Genomic DNA, 26,378 nt, shown 5'->3' on the forward strand with positions numbered 1-26,378 from the left:
TGATTGTGGCGCGGGGCCCTTTCAAACGTGGGACCTGAATCGGGCCCAGTGGATCCAATCGCTCTTTTTCCGGCCTTGCTGGGAATGCCTATTTAAGCGAATCTGAAAGAAACTGCAAATCTGGTAGTGAAAAATTATTCAAGTAAGATTTTGGCTGTGTTTGAATCCGTGGCTTCAAATGTTTTGTATCTGAGTAGAGTTCACCATTCTCAGTTATATAGTAACTTAAAAGTTCCTCACCCAGTCGCTCTTGCTCATGCATGGTCTTTTTCTATCTGTGGTAACCAAACAAGTTCATCAAAAGTATTTTATATGTGAAAAGTATTTGAGGGAAATGGCAACATGGACAATCAACTCTTTTCTGCATAAAAAGCATCAATCGGTATACTCAGCTGGGGTTTATGAGAAGCGTATTTGGGATTTCTTTACAGAATGCCAAAAGTTTTCCCATCTTTGGTAATTTCTGTTTGCCCCTTGTTCATAGTTGTCAAAGTATGCTTTTATTTATATTGTTTCATTTTTGTTTCTCTTGATTTATACTTTTTCTTTTTCTGGGCTGTGCTCATTTTTTTGTGACCGGTTTGAATAAAATGATGATGATAATTAAGAGAGAAACAAAGTTTCATATGAATGATGAAAAAGCTATTACAGTTTAGAAGATATAGATAACATTGTTTCTCCAGCTCAGTCCTAAATAATGGAAGTTAATTGACAAGTTTAAATGAGATGACAAACATAAATGGTTTGTAACACTAGATGACAACACTTTTTAGGCGATGGAAAAATGCTTCTTTTTAGTTCAAAATCATTCTTTTTAGTTCAAAATCATTCTGTTTAGTTCAAAATCATTCTTTTATTCATACCAAGCACAAATCGAGCAAAGTTCTAAGAATTCAGGCCTTTTCAAAGACAAATGAATGTCTTAAAACATATCTTGAATTCAAATTACACATAGTAGAGCAAAAAAAAAACATCATGAACCCGACTCACATCATCACCGAATGCTGCGCCGAAAACCGGAGGTGCGTAGCCAAAAACCTTTTGGTGCACCACCACCAAAACTGTTTCAGAGCGCTGTTTCTGAGACTGTTTAGAAGCACACATAATGCGAAATTTAATACAGTTGCAGGAAAAGATATAGATGAAAATGAAAAAGTTTGTGATACCTTAGATGTGAAGGAAGATTTGCTTAGTGAGGAAGATTAGCGACAGCACTAAAAGGATTAAAAAATAATAAGGCCCCAGGTGCTGATAAAATTTAATATTTAACGCCAGATGTAAAAATGGATCCTCTCAAAATATTTTTCTATCTACTCATCAACTATGGACTTGAAATTATCATTCACTTGTTTCTGTCCTCTGATGTTCCTCGAATACTTTATTTATAAATCCTTTACCATATCCAAACAAGAGCTAAGAGCTCATATGGCACTTGTGACGATGTCGGAAGAGCCAAGAGCTCATATGGTATGAGCTCTAGAAAAATTCTAAGAATCAATAGATTGCTTTAAAAGGAAAATCAGAGGCTTAATGCCGGTCGGGATTTAAAATAATAGCTCTGAGTCACGAGGTCCTTCTAAATATCAAAATTCATTAAGATCCAATCACCCACTCTTAAGTTAAAAATACTTCAATTTTTCTAATTTTTCCTCTACCTTCAGCCCACCAGATGTTCGAATCGGGAAAAACGACTTTATCAAGTCAATTTGTACAGCTCCCTGACATGCCTACCAATTTTCAAGGTTCTAGCATGTCCAGAGACATCAAACACGCCAAAGAACTGAACCCCACCATCTAACTCCCCCAAAGAGAGCGGATACAGTCCGGTTATGTCAGTCACGTATCTACGATATTTCTAAGCATTTTCCAAGATTTCTGGTTTTCCCTTCCAGCTCCCCCCAATATCAACAGATCTGGTAGGGATTTGAAATAAGAGCTATGAGACATGAGTTCCTTCTAAATATCAAATTTCATTAAGATCCGGTCACCCGTTTTTAAGTTAAAAATACCTCAATTTTTCTAACTTTTCCAAATTAACAACCCCCAGCTCTCCCAAAGAGAACGGATCCGTACCAATTATTTCAATCTCGGATCTATAACTTGTGCTTATTCTTCCCATCAAGTTTCATCCCGATATCTCCACTCTAAGCGTTTTCTAAGATTTCTGGTTTTCAAGATTTCTGTTTCCCCATCCAATCCTCTATGTCCTCGGAATTGATTCCAACTGAAAATGGAGCATGTGAGACATAATATTCTTCTTTATATCAAGTTTCATTGATATCCGATCACCCATTCGTAAGATACCTTGATTTCACGTTTTCCAAGAATTCCGGTTTCCCCCTCCAACTCCCTTTAATGTCACCGGATCTGGTCGGGATTTAAAATGAGAGTTTTAAGGCACAATACCATTCTAGATATCAAATTTCATTAAGATCTAATCACCCGTTCGTAAGTTAAAACAACCTCATTTTTCTATTTTTTCTGAATTTCTCCCCCCTCCCAATTTCACCAAAGAGAGAGGATCCGTTCCGGTTATGTCAGTCACCTATTTTGGACTTGTGCTTATTCTTTCCACCAAGTTTCATCCTGATCTCTCCGCTTTAAGCGTTTTCCAAGATTTTCACCCCCCCCCCCTAATGACACTGGACCCGGTCGGGATAAAAAATAAGAGAGCTAAGTTTTGAGGTCCTTCTAAATATGAAATTCACTAAGATACAATCACTCTTTCGCAAGTTAAAAATACTTAATTTTTTCTAATTTTTTAGAATTAATCCCCCCTAACTCCCCCAAAGACAGCAGATCGGTTCCGGCTATGTCAATCCCGTATCTCGGACTTATGCTTATTTTTCCCACTAATTTTCATCCCGATCCCTCCATTCTAAGCATTTTTCAAGAGTTTAGATTCCACCCCCCCCCCAACATCCCCTTCATCGGATAAGGTTGAAATGTAATATAAGAGCTCTGAGACATGATATCCTTCCAAACATCAAATTTCACTAAGATCCAATCACTCCTTCATAATTTAAAAATACCTCATTTTTTCAAACTCTTCAAGATTAACCCCCCAACTCCCCCGAACAGAGCAGATCCGTTTCCGTTAAAAATGATACGCTAACTTTCTGAAAGTTGGCTATGTTAAAAAAATCAAAAAAAATCAAATATTAAATCCAATACGCTAAAGTATAACAATGATCTTTTTTGATGTGCTTACTTGCCATGTTCAAGTACGTCCACGATCATAGTACCTTAATTGCTGAGATGGGACACACTTTTATTTTTTTATTCTCAAAGGAGTTCGTTGAAATGTCTAATTTAGAACTTTTTTTTTTACCACTTGACAGGATTCAATCTTGAAGCAATGAGAAATAATAGCTTCTGTAGTGTAAAAAACGAGGGGTTGAGGAGTAGGGTAGCCAAAGAAGTGGAATGTAGGTTGAAAGATCAGGAAATTCAAACATAAAGTAAGATATACAGATCAGATTCCATTAATGTTTCATAAACTAACCTCAGATTTATGGTAAAAGTAAATCTGTTTATTTCAAGTTTTAGAGCTTAATTTGAGTTAAATTTAAATTACCTATTCTGTCGGATTAAATCTATAATCAGACTGTTAAATGTCTCGCTGTCAATCGTTTGGATTAAAAGAATGATTTGGGGAAATTAAGATTGATATCTCGCCCTTATCTTGTCTTAGGTTAAATCACGGTAATGAAGCTAAAAAGAATTTTTAGACCAAATTTAGGTAAAAATTGACACCTATTAATTTTGCAGAACTTTTTAATAAATGACCAAAAATACTCTAAAAACACAACAAACGCCGGTCAATTAATGGTATGCCGCCAAAGATTTCTCGCCGGCGCGCCACCGAAAAATTCAGTGTCACTGATGGCGTGCCGCTAATAAAGTAATTGTATCTATAACCGCTAATTTTTGTTGGCGCGACTTTGGGGTCTATAGCCATAACATGGCGAAATTGTAAACCGAAGACCCAGACTGTAGTGCAACATACTTTTCCTGATTTAGATTGTTGACGCATTAGCATATTAATAGTCCTTCCTATGAATTTATACGCTAATTTGTCGGTGTATAATGTCTAAAATGCGTTATATACCAAAACTTGTGAAATCAGAAGTGAATTCAGAATGATTGCAATTGAAAAAAATCCGGAAAACTGTTCCTACAAATAAGGGCTGGACCATCATCTCTTAAAACACTTCAATGTTTAAAGTTTCGTTCCAGTTAAACTGCATTTGGAAATTTTAACACTATCCAAACTTGGTAATTTTTGAAGATTGCTTAAAGATAACAAGTTGATATAGTTTATTTGGTGTTCCTGATTGGTTCTATTCAAACTATTTTAAAATTGGGCTGATTTTTCTTCTTTTTCCTAATGATTATTTTTTAACAGGATTGTTATTACTGGATATTTTTTATATCTGTTGCCTAAGTCTTTTCGCAGACAAACAGTAGGTGGAATTCCAGCAAGACATACAATGTGCTTTTGTTTCAACTATACTAAAGATGTCAGAACTCTTTGAAAACCTACTCCTCCATCATCTGAGACGAATTTACACAACCAGTTGACTTTCTAAACTTAGAATTTGGAACAGTCTCTATCCGACACTCAGTCCGTAATGTGAGCGTTACTTTAGTTATTTCAGTCTTCACGTCGGGCCATAGGAAGGATTGACGTTGATGAAATTCAGGAACCATGTTCATCATAATCATCTTTCTTTATTGATTTTCTGTTTTTAATCAAATAGGCCCTACCAGATTAATCTTGAAGAAAATACCTTATATATTCTTATTCACTAAGCTTTGTCTTGCTTGTCTAAAAAGTCGTTCCATATGGTAATTTTTTTGTTTTCTTCAAGTGTCTTAAACTTTTAAGATTGTATAGGCTACCTCCAGGCCTGGCATATGAAATTTTTGAATTCCTAGATAGGTAAAATGAAATTTTATTTCTGGAAAAGATGCATTAGCAGAGAAGCCCCGGTAAAATTCAAGTTAATTGACTTTTTGCTATCTCAGAAAGGGTTTAGGTTAGGACAATGAAACTTTCAGGGATGACTCTACAGACTAAAGTGTCTCCTGTGAAGGTATTTTGAACCAACTACCTCCACTCCTTCTCCCTCTAGAGGGCCCTGACCTTTGATGACCTTTAAAAATATGTGTTATAAAAGTGAAACCTTGCAAAATATATCTTCTGCTTAACTGAAGTACAACAAAATTGTTTTCAGCTTCATAACTTTACTCAATTCCATTTTATAAGGTTTTAAAGATATTCAAATACATCTCCTAATTTTGAAAAAAACATTGATATGGCTCAAAATTCTACTCAAATAACAGGAATTGCATTTTCAGGACTAAAGGCAGAGAAAAAGTAACTAGTAACTGAAAATTAAGGTAAAATGTTGTTTTGTCAAAATTTCAATAGGTATAGACCTGTCATGTAGGCAAGTTTCAGGGCCCTCTAGAGGGAGAAGGAGTGGAGATGGGTAATTTAAAATACCTTCCCGGGACATACTTTAGCCTGTAGGCCCATCCCTGAAAGTTTCATTTTCCTAACCTAAACCCTTTCTGAGATAGCAAGAAGTCAATTAACTAAATTTTTACCACCCTCACATCAACCTAGATGATCCAAAATAGACTCCACATTATAATATTTATAGTATAACTTGGGAAACCTTGAGAGCATAGGCCTAGCCTAAGTTCAAAATAGGGATTTGGCAATTTTTGCTTTTTCATGTTATTTAGCTAGAAAGAAAGTGAACACATCACTTTATTGCATTTTTCAAATATAATAATTGCTTTCAGAGGAGTTCCATTATCATCCCTTAATGGGATATAGACTAAATATTGAGCAGTTCATATAAACAGTAGAAACACAACACAATATGCCATTTTTATGCTCTTTCTGGCTTTAAAAATCAATTTCTTTGCAAATTCAACATTAAGCTTTTTTTGGACCCTTGAAGATGATAATTTATTTCCATGTTTTTTAAAAAGGGTTAAAACATTGGTTTCTATTTCATTATAAAATTAATTTTTGTTAAAGTTGTATAATCTGAAAGCATTTGTTTATTACAATTTAGTTGAGTAAAAAAAAAAAAAACATAAATCAAAACAATTTCTTTATTTTTCTATCCACCATGTTTTTTCTATTGGCTTTAATATCCAACATATAGGTGAAATAGCAGTTATTAAGCAGTCTAACAGAATAAGAAGAAAACATGGCAGAACTGTTTTGAATTATTCAGAAAGAGCATAAAAATGGCATCAAGTGATATATTCTCTTTATTCATAGGCTAGTTGAATTATATAAACTGCTCAATATTTACTCTAAAGGTAATTAGCCTACTACACTTTAAATTACACTTGGCAATATAAAGATGATTCCTATAGATACTGATCTGTTTTCTTCTTTCTCTATCCTTGTTTTTTGGGGCCAGGGAACCCACTTGAAGGGGGGGGGTATCTATTTTCATTTTTGTCATTGTATGTATGTTGCTAATAAATGAGCTTGAACTTGAAGAAATAAAACTTAAAATGGTAAAATTCTAGTTTATTGACTTTTGGCTGTCTTGGAAAGGGGTAGAATGATACTTTCAGGGATGGGTCTAAAGGCTAAAGTATATCCTAAGAAAGTATTTTGAAGTACCTACCTCTATTCCTTCTCCCTCTAGAAGGTCCTGAGCTTTTAAAATATTTGTGTTATAACAGTGAAGCCTTGCAAAATAGATCTTCTGCTTGAATAAAGTACAACAAAATTGTTTTCAGCCTCACAACTTTGCTCAATCCCAATTTACAAGGTTTTAAAGATATGCAAATACATTTCCTAAATTTTGAAAAAAGAAACAACATGGATATGGCTCAGAATTCTACTCAAATAAAAGGAATTACATTTTCAGAGCTAAAGGCAGAGAAAAGTAACTGGTAACTCAAAATTAAGGTAAAATGTTGTTTTGTCAAAATTTCAATAGGTATAGACCTGTCATGTAGGCAAATTTCAGGGTCCTCTATAGAAAGAAGTTGTTGAGATGGGTACTTCAATTACCTTCCCAGTATATACTTTAGCCTGTAGTCTCATCCCCAAAAGTTTTATTTTCCTAACCTAACCCCTTTCCAACATAGCCAAAAGCCAATGAACTGGAATTTTGCCCTTAAAACAAATATAGGCTAAAAAATTACAAGGGACATAGATTACAATAAATAAGGTTGATGCTATTGTATAGTCACCTAAAAATGTGGCAGACATAATGTAACCATTTCTCACTGTAGTTACAAGCTCTTTCTCTTTGCTTTATATTAGCTGTAATTTCTAATTTTTTGTTGTTGATTTTACTGTTAAATAAATTCCATATTATCTATTATGCTTTGTACCTCCTTATCACCTTAAATTGTAGGTTGGAGCAATTCTAAGGATTTTCTATCCTTTTAATACTGTTTTATGACTTCTGCAGGTTGTTTGATGTGGTTGATTGCTACATTTAGATTGAGGACTAGAACAGCATCCCAGTTAGGAACTTTTGCTGTAGCCATTCTTTGTCAACATTTTTTTTTTTTTTTTTAATACACCTTTCAAATAAGTAGCCACTATATCTTTGTAGAGTTAATTCCACAAGTTTGTTACTTGCTGGCTGAAAAAAGTGGCTTCTTTCTTGGATTAAGGAGCATTTCTTAAAACTTTTCTTGGAATGCCCTCTTATCACAGACCATTATGAGGGGAGGCAAGGAGAATATTTTTTGAAATAATTTTGCAGGCCATAATCATGTTGGTATGTTTCCTCTGGTATGTGAGCATAAAAAGCTTCAAGTAACATAAACACTCTTTGTATGGCATTTGTTGAGGCCTTCACAGTTTTGGTTACTCATATTTTTAGTAGAAACTTTTTTAATGCTTAGGTCTATTAGTCATGTTAGACACATACACACATAAATACAGTAATTGGTTTTGAAGGAAAGGGGTAAGTTGCATCAAATTACCTTAAATTGCAGCTTGGAGCAATCTAAGGATTTTTCCTTGTAGAAACTCCAGAGTTGATAATACATGACACATAGTTGAATATGTACACTTGACTAGTGTTTTGATGTTGCTGATTCAAGTGTTTCCCAGTTATACTTCCATTCTTTTGTTGACTATTTGTTGTCAAGATGGCTCTTAAAGCTGTCTGTGTTTTGGGCAGCAATGGTATCTGGCAGTAATTTGTTCCAGAGGTTGGCAACACAGTTGGTAAGAAAATGGGCATGTTGCCACTTTGAGGAGAAATGCCTGGATAACTGCAAGTTATGTCTCCTTGTACAAGAGTTCTGAGACATCAAAGGAAGAAGATCAGGAAGTGGCTTTGAATTAATAAGTTTATGAACTAGAATGGCATCACCCTATCTTCTTCTGTAAACCAGAGTTGGGAGTTTCAGCTTGCATAGCCTTGTAGGGTAAGGGAGCCCATGCATTCCACTCACCATCTTAGTGGCTCTTCTCTGGACATCTTCAGGAATTTTAACATCTTTTTTGAAAAAGAAGGACGCAAGGACCATGCCTGTCTCAAGCCTTGGCCAAACATGTCCTTTATACAAAAGGCTCATAATATCAAATTTCTTATATCAAAATATAAGAAATTAGACTACTTGGCAATTTAGACCATATCAATATTTCAAAGAGCATATATGTAGATAATAGATAATATATATAGATATATATATATATATATATATATATATATATATATATATATATATATATATATATTTATCTATCATATATAGATAAATCTTTAATAAGAAGAAAAAGTTTTATATGATTAATTTCTTTTGAAGTTAGATTAGGTACTTTTTGTGTTGAATTCTGTTTTGTGTGTGTGTGTGTGTTTGTGCTGTTGTTAATTTCCTTGCTTGTTTGTTATTTATTTATATTTTTGTGTGTATATGGCCCATGGATTTTTGAAATACACTTATCTGTCTATTTCAAAGAGCATTGTTTGGTAGTATAGAGCATTAATTAAAAAAATATATACATCTTTAAAGAGCATAAAAGATACAGGATACTGTTGCAATGAATTCATACATTGCATAGAAGTTGTTGTATTTAGACAATCTTTTTCATTAGTATAAATATGCCTAGTGGACAACCCCCCAAAAAATTTACCAAGTTAATGGTTTTTAAAGCTTCCTTCAGGTGAATAGGCTAAATTTAAAATTTTGAATAACAAAATTAGAAATATTATGAGGGGGTGGGTATCTGGATATGAGAAATGCCTAGGTGGGCCATGGCTTAAAATTGGTTTGGACCAGTGACTTAAAGCTTGGGTTAAATAAATATCTCATATTTAAAGTTCATATATTGTGTGTTGATGACTAAAAAGTATATGTGGCTACTGACTGATTTTTGTATTATACATCCTGCAGAACATAGTGAGTAGCATGAGCATATTATTTTTTGACCATTCATGATCTCCAAAAAAATCCATTATGTTTCAGTTAAAGCTGGGTCAATTGACTTAAATCTTTGACAATTGAAAACACTGATAATTTAATAGAAGATAGCCTCTAGTCTCTCAGGACATAATAATGTGCAACAATTACTTGTATTTTATTAAAATTTTAAATATTTTTCTTTTATTTAATGTTTTATTTATTTGAATACATCTTTTCCTTAGTTTGAGTTCTTTTCTTCATATTGGTACATGTGATTTAATTTTAGTATGTATGTTGAAGAAATGACAGTTTCTCTGGTGCATCTGTCTTAGGTTCAATTTGTAATTGGTTCTTAAAAACTCATAATTTCACTAAAAAATTTGTTTTGATTACAAGAAAGGTAGAGAGAGGCCTGAAAATTTATCATATAGCCTAGGACCATGTCCTGGATTAGAGGGGGTAGGGAGCTGCAATGTAGTTAAACTAGAAGCAGCTGTAAAAATAAATAAACATACATTTTTGAATGTAGTAAAGTAAAAATTTTTGTAAAATAATTTCAAGCCATATATTCTTTTTACTTATGACTGAAATGAAATTAAAATATATAATTTCAGGCCAAACTTTTGATTAAGACAGCAAGAAAATGTCTTTACAAAGGGTTTTACTCCTTATGGTATATTTTTATTTTATTTAAAACTTCAGTACTCAAAATAAAATGTAATTTAGAAGATATTCTTTGTGAACAACTACCAGCACTGCCAAAAAACTGCAGAAACTTCGGTTCTGCCAAGAGATGCAAACAAAATTATACTCTGGTAATATGTTACAGGTTGATGAGTGCAAGTGCAAATATAATTTGCTGGTAACAGCTACTTAACTTAATTGTTTCATTCTTTATTAGCATGGGATTTTGTGCTCATCCTTGTTGTTTGCTGTGAAAGGTTGAAGCTTATAATTTGACAATTTAAGATGCTTATTCTTTTTCTGTTCTATGAGTTGAAACCATTGAAGAATCAGATATTTTGAAATCTTCATTAATAATCATTATATTTGAAACCTGTTTTTTATGGCACTTGGTAGTAACCAAGTGACATATAGCAATCACCAATTCTGTAGGTCTGTCAGTCCTGGTTTTGCTACTTTAGGCACTTCCAGGTAAGCTAGGACGATGAAATTTGGCAGGCATATCAGGGACGGGACCAGCTTAAATTAGAAATAGTCGTTTTCCCAATTTGATCATCTGGGGGGGGGGGGAGTGGGGGGCTGGTTAATTTGGAAAAAATAGAAAAATTGAAGTATTTTTAACTTACAAACTGTTGATCAGATCTTAATGAAATTTGATGTTTGGAAGGATATCGTGCCTCAGAGCTGTTATTTTAAATCCCTACCGGATCTGGTGACATTGGGGGGGATACGGGAGGGGGAAACCTAAAATCTTGGAAAACACTTAGAGTGGAGGGATGAGGATGAAACTTGGTGGGAAAAATAAGTACAAGTCCTAGATACATGATTGACATAACCGGAATGGATCCGCTCTCTTTGGGGTGGTTTGAGGGTGGGGTAATTCTGAAAAATTAAAAGAATGAGGTATTTTTAACTTATGAACGGGTGATTGGATCTCAATGAAATTTGATATTTAGAAGGATATCATGTCTCAGAGCTCTTATTTTAAACCTGACCGGAAATGGTGACATTGGGGGGTTGGGTTGGGAGGGGGAATCATAAAACTTGGAAAACACTTAGAGTGGAGGGGTCGGGATGAAACTTGGTGGGAAAAATAAGCACAAGTCTTAGATACATGATTGACATAACCAGAATGGATCTACTCTCTTTGGGGTAGTTGGGGGAGGGGTTAATTCTGAAAAATTAGAAAAAATGAGGTATTTTTAACTTATGAACGGGTGATTGGATCTCAATGAAATATGATATTCAGAAGGATATCGTGTCTCAAAGCTTTTAATTTAAATCCTGACCGGATCTGGTGACATTGAGGGAAGTTTGGGGTGGGGAACCTAAAATCATGGAAAACGCTTAGATTGGAGGGATTGGATGAAAATTGGTGGGAAAAATAAGAGCAGAAGTCTTACATACGTGATTTACATAATTGGAACGGATCTGCTCTATTGGGGGGGGGGGGGGGGCTAATTCTGAAAAATAAGAAAAAATGACGTATTTTTAACTTACAATGGATTGAATGGATCTTCATGAAACTTCATATTTAGAAGGACCTTGTAACTCAGATCTCTTATTTTAAATCTCAACCAGATCAAGCGTAATTGGGGGGGGGGCAGTTGGGGGGGGACTAGAAATCTTAGAAAATACTTAAAGTAGTGAGATCAGGATAAAACTGGATGGGAAGAATAGAAACCTGTCTAAGATACGTGACTGACATAACCGGACTGGATCTGCTCTCTTTGGTGGAATTGGGGGGGGGGGGGTAATTTGGAAAATTGAGGTATTTGTAACTTACAAAAGGGTGACCATATCTTAATGAAATTTGATATTTAGAAGGATCTTGTGCTTTAAAGTTCTAATTTTAAATTCCTACCAGATCCTGTGACATTGGGGGGGGGGGAGTTGGAGGGGGAAACCGGAATTCTTGGAAAATGTGAAAACTGGGGTATTTTATCTTATGAATAGATGATCGGATCTTAATGAAATTTGATTTTTAGAAGGAATTCATGTCTCAGAGCTCTTATTTCAAATCCCAACCAGATCTTTTGACATTGGGGGGAGTTGGAGGGGGAAATCTTGGAAAAACACTTGGAGTGGAGGAATTGGGATGAAGCTTGGTGGATAGAATAAACAAATGTCATTGATACGTGATTGACAGAATCGTACTGGATTTGCTCTCTTTGGGGGAGTTGGGGGGAGGGGTTCAGTGATTTGACGAGTTTGGTGCTTCTGGGCGTGCTAGGATGATTCAAATTGGTAGGCGTGTCAGGGAGCTGCACAATTTGACTTGATAAAGTCATTTTTCCAGACTCGACCATCTGGGGCCAAAGGGAGAGGAAAAATTAGATAAAATTAGGTATTTATAACTTACAAGTGGGTGATTGGATCTTAATGAATTTTGATATTTAGAAGGACATCATGACTCAGAGCTCTTATTTTAAATCCTGACTGGCATTAAGCCTCTTATTTTCCTTTTTAAATCAATCTATTGATTCATAGAATTTTGTTAGAGCTCATACCATATGATCTCTTGGCTCTTAGCTCTTCTTGCCTCGTCACAAGTGCCATATGAGCTCTTAGCTCTTGTTTTAAATACAGCTACATTAAGCCAAGGCTTGTTTTTGGAAAAAAGAAACCTGTTATGTGTTTATATAACTATTATGCTGAATTGAACTGTTTTGCATAAAACAATGTCTTCACAATTGATTCTGAAGTAATTAAGTGCTAACAGCACCAACATCAGTGAAGGAAGTAAGCTTTGATTCTTATCCACTCAGTTAACAAAATAATGTTTAGTATTTCTTTTACTCCATCCAGTGGGGTAAATTTACATTGATGCTTTTTTCTTGGGAAACTAATAGGGCACACTAAAAAAAAAAAAAAAAAAAAAAAAAAATATTTTGTTACAGAGAATGTATTGGTACAGCTGTTCTGCTCCTATAACAGTAAAATGAAGAGAAACTAGAGTCAGTTTTGTCAAGGAATCATGGGTCCTGTTGAAAAAACTTCTTCCAGACATAGGGAGTTTTGGCTTTGGCTTTTGCTAAGAAATCAGCTGTGCACTCAACTTTCTTCTACAGTTGTCTTAAATCACCTCTTTTGTATTCTAATTATTATATGCTGAATCTAAGTTTTTTTGGTGGATAGAAAACAGTATATGGTAAATATACTTGCATACATCTGTGCTTATTGTGTTTCATCTTTTTTAGAATAATGTCCATCCATTATAAATTCAAATCACAAGTTGAACATGACACTGTGTTCTTTGATGGATTACACATTTCTGTTGGTGATGCCAAAAAGGCAATAATCTCCCAGAAGAAGCTAGGGAAAATAACAGATTTTGACTTGCAGCTGACAAATGCTCAAACAAGAGAAGGTTAGTTTATGCTTTTTTGCTTTTGAATTACTAAATTCTTTATAAACTTGCTGGTCCATTCAAGATAAAAAATTGAAATTGTTCATATTTCTTTTCAAATCATCTCCCCTAGATAGAAATAACTGTCATTGTCTATATTAAAAAAAAGCTAAAAGCAGAAAAATTAATTCAACTAGAAAATTTAAATTAAAAATAGCAAGAAAAACATGACCCCTCCCCCCCTACCTTTTGGTGAATTGATGTAACTATACTCTTACATTGAAGTTGTTATTTGACTTTATAATTCTCAAGTGTTCAGTAAAGTAAATATCAGCTTTTTAATTGTGTAAACCACTGATGGTTATATATTGAATATGCAGCTGATATTTCTCTCCACTTACTTCAAAAAAAAAATTACTTTTTCTGATCATTTAGCTTGTGCTTCTGGTTTTTAGTCTAATCTTTCATAACCTAAGGTAATGTTGTCTTCAGTTCCTTCTGTAATATCTTAATTTACCCCCTTCCCCCATCTGGCTCTAAATCTTGTGTCAATGGCCTTGTTTCATTTGTACATATGACCTAAGCATAACCAGAACTCTAAAGTTTACAGTGCATAAGTGGGGGTGGGGGATGCTGCTAATCACTTCTTTGAATAAATAGGCTTTATTTATAAATTGGCTAATTTGTTTATTTATTCATTTTGCAGTGTACCAAGATGATGCAGCATTGATTCCCAAGAATACATCACTAGTTGTATCAAGGATACCTTTACCTGCTGGTACAAAGAAAATATGGTAAGTGAAGGCAATTATAACAATTGAAATATTGTAGAAATTCAAATAATTATATAAGATCAAAGAATTATTAAAGAACATTGAAGAGTAAACTAATTTTTTGGTAAAATTTTATAAATTTATAGAATATCAAACTATCATGGTTGCAGCAGTTGCTGCAACCTAGTAAAGAGCAAACCACAGCCCATAGTAACAAAAATTTTAAAATTGTGCTTTGAAAAAAATTGCCATCTGACACCAACTCGGGAATGGTAACTTATTTTGGTTTGTCATAAAAGTAAATGTTCATTGTGAAAAGAAATTCATGGTGATTTCGAAAAAAGCCTCAAATCCCTCGAAAATGGCGTCAGATCAGATTGAAAACGGTATCATTGGAATCAGCGTGGTCGAAAACCCTGTGCAGGGAGATTACAGTCCCCCTCCTTGAACAACAAAGAAAATCTCTTTTTTGCATTGGTAGAACTGATCTGTCTCCTTTTTTTTTCAAATAAGTCTAGCAGGCTACAAGAACACCATAGAGAGACGATTAATGGCTCATTCAGAATTTTTCATATCCGCAAGTGCCATATGGTACTAAAAACAGCACTTTTGGTGCCGTGTCTCAAATGAAAAAGCTGGGGCTATTGGGATAGCAGAACTTATAAGAATGATGTTTAATGGCTCATTTGAAAGCTATTGCTCATATATATATATATTATATGTTTTTTTTTATCAATTCATAGTTACTATTTACCATTCATAAGTGTAATATAGCACTGAAAACTACACTTTTGCTGCCACTTTTTAAGTGGAAAAGCTCTGAAGTACGAAACATGTTCTATTGTAATAGTTATGTCCAGAACCCTTAACCGGAAGTTTACAAGAACCCCTCTTGTACACTCCCCCTCCCAGCTCTTTAATAAGTTTCATAAATTTTCTGCTCATCAGTAAGCTACTGAAACATTAGCAGGCTACCACACCATTGTAGATAGATGTTTAAGGGCTCAATTAGAAACTATTGCTTATATTGAATAGGTTTTTACAAATTCTACCATCAATTATATTTCACAGATTTCAATATTAACTAGTTTCTGAGGAGAATTTGCAATGAACTCTTTGTCATGGGCGATGCAGTGGGTGCTACATAGTAAAAAGCAAACTACAGCCCATAGTAACTAAAAGTTAAAAAAAATTGTAAAAACCGTTTTTTTCTTCTTTTTTTCAGGTCTAGCAGGTTACTAGAACATCCTAAAGAAATGCTTAAGAGTTCACTCAAGAGCTATTTCTCGTATGTACGCGGTTTATATTAATTCCACCATCTGTAAGTGTCATATGGCATGAAAAGGGCACTTTATTGCTGTCTCTCAAGGGCTTGGGCTAGTGGGCTACTAGGACATCTTATTTGGATTTTTGATAGCTCATACAAAAAATATTGCTCATAGCTACATTTTTCCTATATATTTCACCATCTGCAAGTTTCAAATGGCACTAAAGACAGCACTTTTGGTGCCATGACTCAAGTGGAAAAGCTGGGGCTAGTGGGCTACCAGAACTTTTTACAGTGATGTTTAATGGCTCATTTGAAAATTTTTGCTCATATCTACATGCTGTTTATCAATTCTACCTTTCGTAAATGAGATATAGCACTGAAAAGAACACTTTTGGTGCCACTTCTTAAGTGGAAAATCTTAGTAGCATAAAAGAGTATTATTGTAATAATTATGGTCCAAAACCCTTAGCTGCAGGTTTGCAAGAACACCTTCTGCAAATTCCTCCTCCAGGCCTCCTTAATAAGCTACACAATTTAAGTCCTACAAACACCAATATATTAACTTACATTATTAGAGACATGGTTCTTTTAGTGCAGTGCTGGACTTCAAATTAGATTATCATGCATTTGATTCCAGCTTGGATTTTTTCTTCAATCATGGTTTTTCCCTTCTTATGATTAGTTTTTAGACGATCCACTATTTTTGCAAACGTGACTGCACTCATTTTATTTAATATCCTGGGAAGGCTCATTTAAAATCTATTTTTCATATCTACATGCTTTTTATCAGTTTTACCATACAAAAGTGCGATGTAGCACTAAAAACGGCACTTTTGGTACCACTTCTTAAGTGGAAGAGTTTGGAAGCATAAAACAGTACCATTGCAATAATTATGGTCCAAAGCTCTTAACTGGAGTTTTATAAGAACCCCTCACATATACTCCCCCTCCAGACACTCTTAGTAAGTTTTATAAATTGCCTACTCACTTAAAAGTTTAAGGTTATTGCAAAAACAAATTAACTAAAACTAGAAACTTTTCAACTAAAAATCTACCAAAAATTAAGCTTGAATAAACAACAGTTTTGAATTGTATCTCCAAATTTCACTCTGGGATGAAGTATGTGTGCTAGTTCTAACAGCAGTAATTTACGGGAAGGGACGTTCTTGCCCCCTTAATTTTTTCTCCTGCCTAGGTTTTGAAAAAAACACCTTTTTTGGTCATTTCTTTGGAAAAGGCACTTTTTTCATTTGGAAAATGGGGGAAACAGCCAAAAGTGCACTTTGTGGGAATGTGCTGTCAAGTCAAATTTATAAAAACCGATTAGGTATAAATATAAGCTTTTAACCCTTAAACAGCTCTCTTTTATTAAGGTAGCCTTCTATTTTCTGCTAGTCAGTAGATGATTTATAAAGCCCTGTCTTCACTATGGGCTTTTTCAGGCAACGTCAGTCGAGTAAAATTAGCTTATTGCTCACCAAAAACAAGCGTTCCTGAAAAACTAGTATTGTTTTGTGAGTTATGGATAATGAACTTTATGTTATAGACTGAAAGTTTTTGTAGCTGTCAAGGTTGTTTGCAGTGTTTTCTAGAGGTGTCTTATCTCCCCAAGATTGATGATAATTAGAAATTATATTAAAAATAAGTTTTCAGCTGAAACTAAGGAGTAACATTAAAGCTTAAAACGAAAATATATCATTCGATATAAATAAAAAGATCACGACAGCATTGTTTCTACATTAATTTTCTAATCAAAAACGAACACAGATTATTTTAGGAAAAAAAAACAAAGTTTTTCTGTGGAAGTAAAGAGCAAAGTTGAAACTCGAAACAGACAAAAATTATCACTTCACTGCCTATCTAATATATAGCAATCAAACTAGTACAAATAAACCAACTAATTATGTTTCTCTATGCTTTTAGGATTATAGAAAACTAATGCTTTGCTGAATACACACAATAATAATATAGGATAAATTAATATAGGAGTTTTGGTACAGTAAAAGTAAACCAACAAAGGACACTTTTTACAGAATAAGAATATTATCAATCCCCTTTAAGATAAAGCAACAATCCATTTTAGGATTGTTGCTTTATTTTTTCTACATTTAATTTGGTATCACTTCTGCACAATGGCTCAGTCCAATGACTGGTGTTCGTTCTAGCTCTGCAAAGGACACGTTATGATTAGTTTGTAAACAAGTTCAAAGTAAAGCCATCTTGATAGTAATAGAAGTATAGACTAGCTTTGTAATTTATCATAGTTTGAAATTCACTGTTGTATAGAGAGAAATAACAGGATTTCCAGAGTTCCTATTATGTTTTGTTTGATCTTCATTTCAAGTAATACTAAAGTATATTTCTTACAATTTAAAATTGTGTATTACTCACTATTGGTATTATAGCTGGCGAGACCAAAATCCTACCTGATAAATCAGTCCAATATTTCTGTGCACTGTTTTCGCGGATAGTAAAAAAATATTTAATTTTGCGCTTATTTTTAAGATAATTATAATTGTATACTGAAAGTTACTGATGTCACAACTGGTGTAAGGCTATGAAAAGCTTTATGGATTTGTTTATTGTTGTCAGGCTGCATACTCACTTTTGACTCCCAAATCAAAATTCCAGTTTTTTTTTGCTTGACTTTTGTGTTTTCAGTAAAGCGTCAGTTTTCTATGATCCTAAAAGCATAGGGGAACATAATTAGTTTGTGTATTTGTACTAGTTTTATTGATATATATTAGATAGGTTGTGAAATAATAATTTTTGTCCGTTTCAAGTTTCAACTTTGCTCTTTACTTCCCTCAGAAAAACTTTTTTTTTGTTTAATCCACAGCTGAAACAACACAGAATATCTACACTTATTTTCATGAATATCTTTTTTTGTCTTTTCAGTTACTTTAGGCATGATAAAGTTTATGATCTTTTAAAACCTAGTTACCAGCTCATCTGAATTAGCAAAGTAAAAAACTTGTTACTAACAAGAAAAATAAAAGAACGCTCACAATTGCTTGAGAATACTGGTTTTTCTGTATAGTGTTTATTTAAGCTTGAATTTTTGGGCGATGAGTTTGTTTTATCCTTAGCATAGTTAAAAAGCTCCATCACTGAAAGTTAACTGAATGGATTTTTTATAATGTATCCTGATCATGCTTTGAAATTGTTTTGAGACAAATGAAAATGTCCACAGTTATAACTAGACATGTTCTGATGATTCTGATTAAATATTCATAAGCCAAATGTAAACTTAGTTGTTTTGAAAAAACAGTTATTACCTTAAATCGCACTTACCAGCATTAGGATGATCCTGTAGTCACCAGTCAGTGAAGATAGTGTGCTGACTGATCAGTCAGCACAGAGTGATGATTAATTCCCTGGGCTTGTTGCACCACTCCTTGTCAACTGATGAATGCTTCAATGCTGACATAAGAGACTGTTTCCTGGTCTAACAAGTTCCATAGATTCACCACCTGATTAGAAAAGAATTTGCTACATAACCTTGAGTTGGCATGATTCTTGAAAAGATTTTGATAATGTCTTCTTGTCCATGATCTGGTTGAAAGACATTTGGGATGAGTTTTTTCTGGTTGAGTAGCTTGAATGCCATAATCGTATCTCCTCTCTTTTGTCAATAAGTCAGTGAGGGTAAATTCAATTTTTCAAACTGGAAGGGGTAGGGAATATTATAGATTGCCCCAGACGCATTTAGTTAAACACCTCTGAACTGGTTCTTGTGTTTCTTGGTCAGATTTATCAATTGGATTGGCAATATACATGCCAAACTCTAGCTTAGGTTAAATTAAACCTTTTTAGAGCTTTAAGGTCATTCTACCAGGTTGTAAGCTAAAGCTGTTTTCCTATAGCAGTGAAATGCGTCTTAACAACAGACACGAGCAGATTCTTTGATGGAAAAATTACTGTGGCTTCATTGAAAGCTTTAACATGAATAGGCCAGACAAATTTGCATTTTTTTTTCTTTAGGGCTTGATAAAAAATTAATTAGTGGTGACACCTCTGATGTTTAAAAGTAGTAATAAAACTATTTTTACAAGACGTAGAGCATTGTAAAGTAGCCTCTCGATTTGCCACAAGATTCCAAAATTTTTGGCCGTGAATTTTTTTTTATATTATTATCAGTTTTCTTTAAAATTGGCCATTTAAGATACGTTTCCTTTACTATAAACGGTTTTACTAATCATACAGCTTTGATTTTTGTGTCATTTTGTAGATCTTATACCGATAAATAATCCCAAAGATTATTAAGTTTGTAGTTCTAAGATATGATTTTTAGCAATAATTTTTTAATATCTAAGATTTCCATATTTCTTATTGGCTTAAGTTAGCTTAAGTCAACAGTCTTTAGATTTTCTGGCACTCCCCTAAAGGAGCAATTAAGACAATGAAAAAATAGGAAATCTCGTTATGTATAATGCTATAGGAAATAGCATTGTCTTTCAACAAGGGAGAATCGCGTTAAACGACTGAGGGTGAACAACTACTGAAAGTTCTCTTAAATATACCAAGAGTCTGAATAGCCTTTGTTGCAACAGTCTGAGCATGCAAATTGAACTTTAGTAGTTTATCAGATAATAGACCCAGATCCTGTTCAGCATGACTACTGACGATAGGTTGCCCTGTTTTGTCCATTGACTCAATTGAGTCCTGGTGTCTTGAGTTTTTATTACCAGAGTGGATAACCTTGCATTCCTGAATATTGAACTTCAGCTTCCAATTCCTTGCCCAGCAAGTAAATGAGTCCAAGTCTTCTTGAATGGTTTATATTTTTCTGAACTTTCAACTGAGCCAATTAATTTTGAATTGTCTATATAAAGGCTTATTTTATTTTTGATGTTCAAGGTGGATCATTAATGAAAATATAAAATAAAGTTGGGTCCAGGACTGTGCTTTCAGGTACTCCACTTCTCACCTCTGCAGCTTCAGAGATAAATCATTTTCCGTTTTCCCCAAACACTTTAACTGCTTGTTTTGCATTACTAAGGAAAAACATCACACAGTCAATGTGTGACAATGTTGCAATCCTGCAATGTGTGACAATGTGGCAATGCTGGCGATGGGACAACAGCATATTTCGATTCAGAGTTGAATGACTGCAGGGTCGACTGCTTTCAAGTATTTTTCCCACAGCAGAGGTGATACTGATTGGTCTGTAGTTAACTGCCTCATTTGTGTTACCACCTTTGTGTACTGGGGTAATATGTGCTAACTTCAATTCTGCAGGTACACACTTTAAATCTAGGGACTTGTGGAAAATCTTGTTAAAAGGAAGAAACAGTCCAGAGTGTGCTTCTTTTAGAAGTTGAGGGTAAATGCCATCTGGTTCAGCTGAGGCATAGGTGGCATTACACTTATGATGTTGTGCTTAGGGCGATCTGGTAGTGGAGCACTGTCAACAGGTGTGAAGATAGAGGCAAATTGATCACTAAGGGAATTTGCAATTGCTTGGGAATCATCAATTTTACATCTGTTATGTGCCAGCTGGGTAACTGAATGTCTTCCAGTCTTTTATAACTGAGATGGTATAGAGCCTTTGCATTTAGTATAGCCTGTAAAGCAAAGGAACTACTGCCATGGAAATTTTCATTTTTGGTTTGGTTTTAATTTTGTCAAAAACTTCATTATATATGACATCAACAAATAGAATTATTCTATCACCCTATTACTCTTGATTATATTCTTTTTTTTTGTAATTAATAATACACATATGATTTGGGACTAGGTTAATAAAAAGTCTTGGTGTCTACAGTTTTCTAATGTTTGATATATTTATTGTGTTTTGTATTCTTTTACATCCCCCATACAGAAGGTCTCGCGAACGTCCAAGGTTTCTCTAGGTTGAGGGGCTGTTGACTGATAGAATTGTAAAAAAGAATAGAGTTGTAAATTCTTTTGTAATACTGGTCTACTAATTAAATCATTGGACTTAAAGTCTGTCTAATTTTTGAAGAAGAAGCAGCAATTTGTGAAAATAAATCCCAGAAAGAGGTTACTCTTTTTTTCCTTGAAATGCCAATCTCATTCTTATTATTAAGAATAACCCCTTTGCCTATTAGCCCCTTATTAGGATAGAAATTTTTAGTATATTGATTCAAATAAATCAGACAATGGCCTCTTTGAGAAGATCACATAGTTTTCTAAAAGCAAAAATGAATTCTGTAACATCATCAAAAGGCATGAGCGTTAATACACATTCAGTATACGCAAGAAGAGGGGGATCTGGAACCAGCCTCACTGAATTACTAAGATTCATGCAACTAATGCAGACGTATCATGAGCTGATAATCAGTTTGACCTACAGGGAATTTGGAACAATTTATGCTTAAAATTACACCTTCTTTACATCTGCAGAGTAACATCTACTTACGGTAGCTTGGGATTAGCCATGACTGGTATCAAATATGTTTCCCAATCTCTCCCTCTAAAGCTAGAAATTTAATGTTATTAATTATTCTATTAGCTGCTCATATTTGGAGGAGAGGGGGCTACACCACTCCCTCTCACCTTTTAACTCAAACCTCGGAATGAAATAAAGTTTTAATTGAATCAATTAAAGTGGTTAAATACAAAAAAGGTGAAAACAATATTAAGTATTAATGTAGGCAGGGGGACAGCCCGTTTCAGCCTATGAAGCAAGTAAGTCCCCGCAAAAAAGCAAGTACCAAAAAATCAGCATTGGATCAATATTTTAAGGCCATTTCCCTCAGAATGATCAAAAATTAAAAGAATGCGCCTCATTATTGGACCTCACAAACATTTCCCCAAAGAATTTAGTAGAAAAGGCGGGAATCATGTTCCACATTAAAACTAAAATCTGGCATGGAATGTAAATATGCATGATTAGAGGTACAAATAAGGTATGCGACCCTTGAGTCCTTCAATGTCCCATGTGTCCCCTTTTACATTGATGGCATTGGGTCCATATTTGTGATTGCTGTTGGGTCAAGAAAAGCCGAAAATGTAATAATAAGCTTCTGGGGATGACATGACCCACCTAGCTCCATGGGTACTAAATTATGCAAATCGTCCATTTTTTCTTGCTAGGCTTTAGTAGAAAAGTATAAACTATGCCAATATATGCTCTAATAATGTTCGATATAAATTTTAGATAGTCATTTGGCTTAGAATTGTCGAGAGATTCGACAAATGTATCCCTGGGTATGATATAGTCCAATTTGCTCCAGGAGAAAGGGCCTCAAATTCTGCAAAGGGTCTGTTTTTTCACATAGGTTTTTGTAGAAAAGATTGTTATGCTGCACATTATTTAAACCGCAGATTTATAGAAATTTTTTTATATCGATGCGTTGACACGCTCATAGGGCTCCCTAGCCCAGGCAGCAGCCAAAAGAAGTTTCTTAAAAAGTTTTTTTTCTGTTTTTATGGCACTTGGTATCTACCAAGTGACATATAGCGATCGCAAATTCTGTCGGTCTGTCCGTCTGTCTGGTCCCGGTTTTGCTAGTTTAGGCACTTTCAGATAAGCTAGGACGATGAAATTTGGCTGGCGTATCAGGGACCAGACCAGATGAAATTAGAAATTGTCGTTTCCCCGATTCGACCATCTGGGGGGCGGCGGTTAATTTGGAAAAATTAGAAGAAGTAAGGTACTTCTTCTAAGAAGTAACTAGAAGTAAGGTACTTCTTCTAAGAAGTAACTAGAAGTAAGGTACTTCTTCTAAGAAGTAACTTACTAACGGGTGATCGGATCTTAATGAAATTTGATGCTTGGAAGGACATCGTGTCTCAGAGCTCTTATTTTAAATCCCGACCGGATCCAGTGACACTGGGGGAGTTGGAGGGAAAGCCTAAAATCTTGGAAAACACTTAGAGTGAAGGGATCGGCATGAAACTTGGTGAAGAAAATAAGCACAATTCCTGGATACGTGATTGATGTAACCCGAACGGGTCCGCTCTCTTTGGGGGAGTTGGGGAGAGGGTTAATTCTGAAAAATTAGAAAAAAGAGGTATTTTTAAGTTACGAAGGAGTGATTGGATCTTAACGAAATTCCATATTTAGAAGGAATTCGTTACTCAGATCTTCTATTTTAAATCCCGACCGGATCCGGTGTCGTTGGGGGGAGTTGGGGTGGGGGAGTCGGAAATCTTGGAAATGGCTTAGAGTGGAGAGGTCAGGATGGAACTTGGTGGGAAGAATAAGAACAAGTCTAAGATACGTGACTGACATAACTGGATCGGACTCGCTCTCTTTGAGGCAGTTGGGGGGGGGGGGGTAATTTGGAAAAATTAGAAAAAATGAGGTATTTCTAACTTATGAATGGGTGATCAGATCTTAATGAAATTTGATATTTAGAAGAATCTTGTGCTTCAGAGTTCTTATTTTAAATCCCGACCAGATCTGGTGACTTTGGGGGAGTTGGAGGGGGAAACCGGAAATATTGGAATACATGAAAATTGAGGTATCTTTATCTTACAAATGGGTGATCGGATCTTAATGAAACTTGATATATGGAAAGATCTTATGTGTCAGATGCTTCATTTTCTATTCGAATCGGATACGGGGACATAGGGGGTTGGGGGGACAAAAATCTTGGAAACCGGAAATATTGGAAAACGCTTAGAGTGGAGAGATCGGAATGAAACTTGATGGGAAGAATAAGCACAAGTTTTAGATGCGTGATTGACATAATTGGAATGGATTCGTTCTCTTTGGGGGAGCTTGGGGTGTTAATTCAGAAAAATTAGAAAAATTGAGGTATTTTTAAATTAAGAACGGTTTACCGGATCTTAATAATATTTGATATTTAGAAGGCACTCTTGTCTCAGAGCTCTTATTTCATATCCCGACTAGATCTGTTGAGATTGGAGGAGTTGGTGGGGAAACCGGAAATCTTGGAAAATACTAGAGTAGAGAGATCGGGATGAAACTTGGTGGGTAGAATAAGAAAATGTCGTAGATGCGTAATTGATGTAACCGGACTGGATCTGCTCTCTTTGGGGGAGTTAGGGAATGGGGTTCAGTACTTTGGCGAGTTTGGTGCTTCTGGACGTACTAGGACGATGAAAATTGGTAGGCGCGTCAGGGAGTAGCTCAAATTGACTTGATAAAGTCGTTTTCCCCAATTCGACCGTTTGGGGGGTTGAAAGGAGAAGAAAAATTGAAAAAAATCAGGTATTTTTGACTTACGAGTGGGTGATCGAATCTTAATGAATTTTTATATTTAGAAAGACCTCATGACTCATAGCTCTTATTTTGAATCTCGACCGGTATCAAGTCTCTGATTATCCTTTTAAATCAATCTATTGATTCTTAGAATTCTGCTAGAGCTCATGCCATATGAGCTCTTTGCTCTTGGCCTCGTCACAAGTGCCATATGAGCTCTAACCTCTCGTTCTTCTTTGTCATCCAAGGAGTTGACCATGACACTTGATTTTCAGCAGTAGTTTCACTGAGAGGGCTTAAATGCATAAAGAAATTGTTAGTGTCTAACAGGCTAGAAACTTGTAGGGGAGAAGATTAACAGTTCAAACCCAAAGGAATTACCGGGTTTCAAACCTTTTTGGTCATCCCAGAACAAAAGGAGTAAGTGGAATTTAAATTTTTACATAAGTTCTAGCCAGAAGGAATAGCTCGTCTTGTAATATTTTTGATCAGTCAAGACAAAAAGGAGCTGCCAGACTTTTAATGCTCTCAATTAGCCTTTGGCAGAAGGGACTACTGGGCTTCCAATGTTTTAAAACTGAAATTTGTTCTCCTGCTGGTTTGAAAGCAATAAGGCGTGTGCCCTGGGTCAAGGAGGTTTCAAAGCACGAGTATTTTTGGCCAAAAGGAAAGGGCAGGTTTTCCCAAAAGAGCGTAAGTTCTCAATAAATGATTTAAGCCTAACTGGTATGAAGCTTATAAGGGTATGCACCGTTGGCCAAAGGAATCTGAAGAATAAAAAAAAAAGTGTGGTTAAAAAATTTCAGTCCATAAAATGGGCCTTAATCTGTATAAACGAAGCTAATCATAAAGTTAATGCAATTCAAGGCATCACTCGATGATAAATAAAAAGAGATTGATGAATAGTTGAAAGTACATAGCGTTGTGGTTCCTCAGCTAAATTGTTTCGAAATTGAAAAAAATAGGGTTTGGAAAATCCTGGAATGGTGCCAATTTAGGCTTCAACTCCCTTTGGGTTTCCAAGCTATCTAAATCATCATTCCACATCCAGTTTCTACTGGAAAGTACCCTGATTCGCTTGAAATTTGATTGGTGCATAGCTACAGTCAGCTACACATCCCCAAATTTTATACCGCCAGCTTTGTTTGGTTCAGATGCTAGCATACTTCGAAGTCTCAAAAAGTCTATAATCCCATTACTACAAAATTTTGAAGCCTACTAGCCTTCTATCGGTAGAGGTCATTGATCAAACATTTCTTTGTGTAAATTTTTGGGTGCAGACACCTGTTTATCAAATCTCAGGTGAATCTCATCAGTTTTGACTTCTCCGGCAAGCTGACACAGAGGCTACCCATCTTGGACGACTTAAGTAAAATAGGCAATTTATCAAGCCTCAATTACTATCCACCACAGAATAGTCTACCAATCGTTTTCTCGGCAGCGGAAGTGTGTTGTAGCTCAGCCCAAAATTGCCCCCCCCCCTCCAATGATCAACTCTCAATAATCATCTCAGTGATTGACTAGGTGATTGAAGAAATAAAAAGGGTCAATACTTCTCCTCTCCCTAACACCAATTGGATCATTTCTTGATTGGTATATCTGCAATAGTCGAATTTTTATCGTGCCACAGAAACCTATAGAGTTGTATACAGATTGGGATAAAAATTTAACTTATTTTGTGGAAAAATTCATTTAAGGAATAATATAAAAATAAAAACTATTGTGAAGATTATTCAGGGATTTTATATC

At 35.0% G+C, this 26,378-nt stretch overlaps 1 protein-coding gene across 1 annotated transcript in view; it reads left to right on the forward strand.

Annotated features, from left to right (window-relative positions):
• Positions 1–4,696: 4,696 nt before the first annotated feature.
• The window catches only part of LOC136039953 (E3 ubiquitin-protein ligase RBBP6-like), an 89,020-nt gene continuing 67,338 nt past the window's right edge, over positions 4,697–26,378 (forward strand). The window contains exons 1-3 of the mRNA XM_065723964.1: positions 4,697–4,851; positions 13,299–13,468; positions 14,154–14,241. Of these exons, the coding sequence (XP_065580036.1) occupies positions 13,303–13,468; positions 14,154–14,241 (254 nt within the window). The 5' untranslated portion in view covers positions 4,697–4,851; positions 13,299–13,302. The remainder of the gene's footprint in view (positions 4,852–13,298; positions 13,469–14,153; positions 14,242–26,378) is intronic.

The sequence above is a fragment of the Artemia franciscana genome, chromosome 20, assembly GCF_032884065.1.
Source record: "Artemia franciscana chromosome 20, ASM3288406v1, whole genome shotgun sequence".
Lineage (NCBI taxonomy): Eukaryota > Metazoa > Arthropoda > Branchiopoda > Anostraca > Artemiidae > Artemia > Artemia franciscana.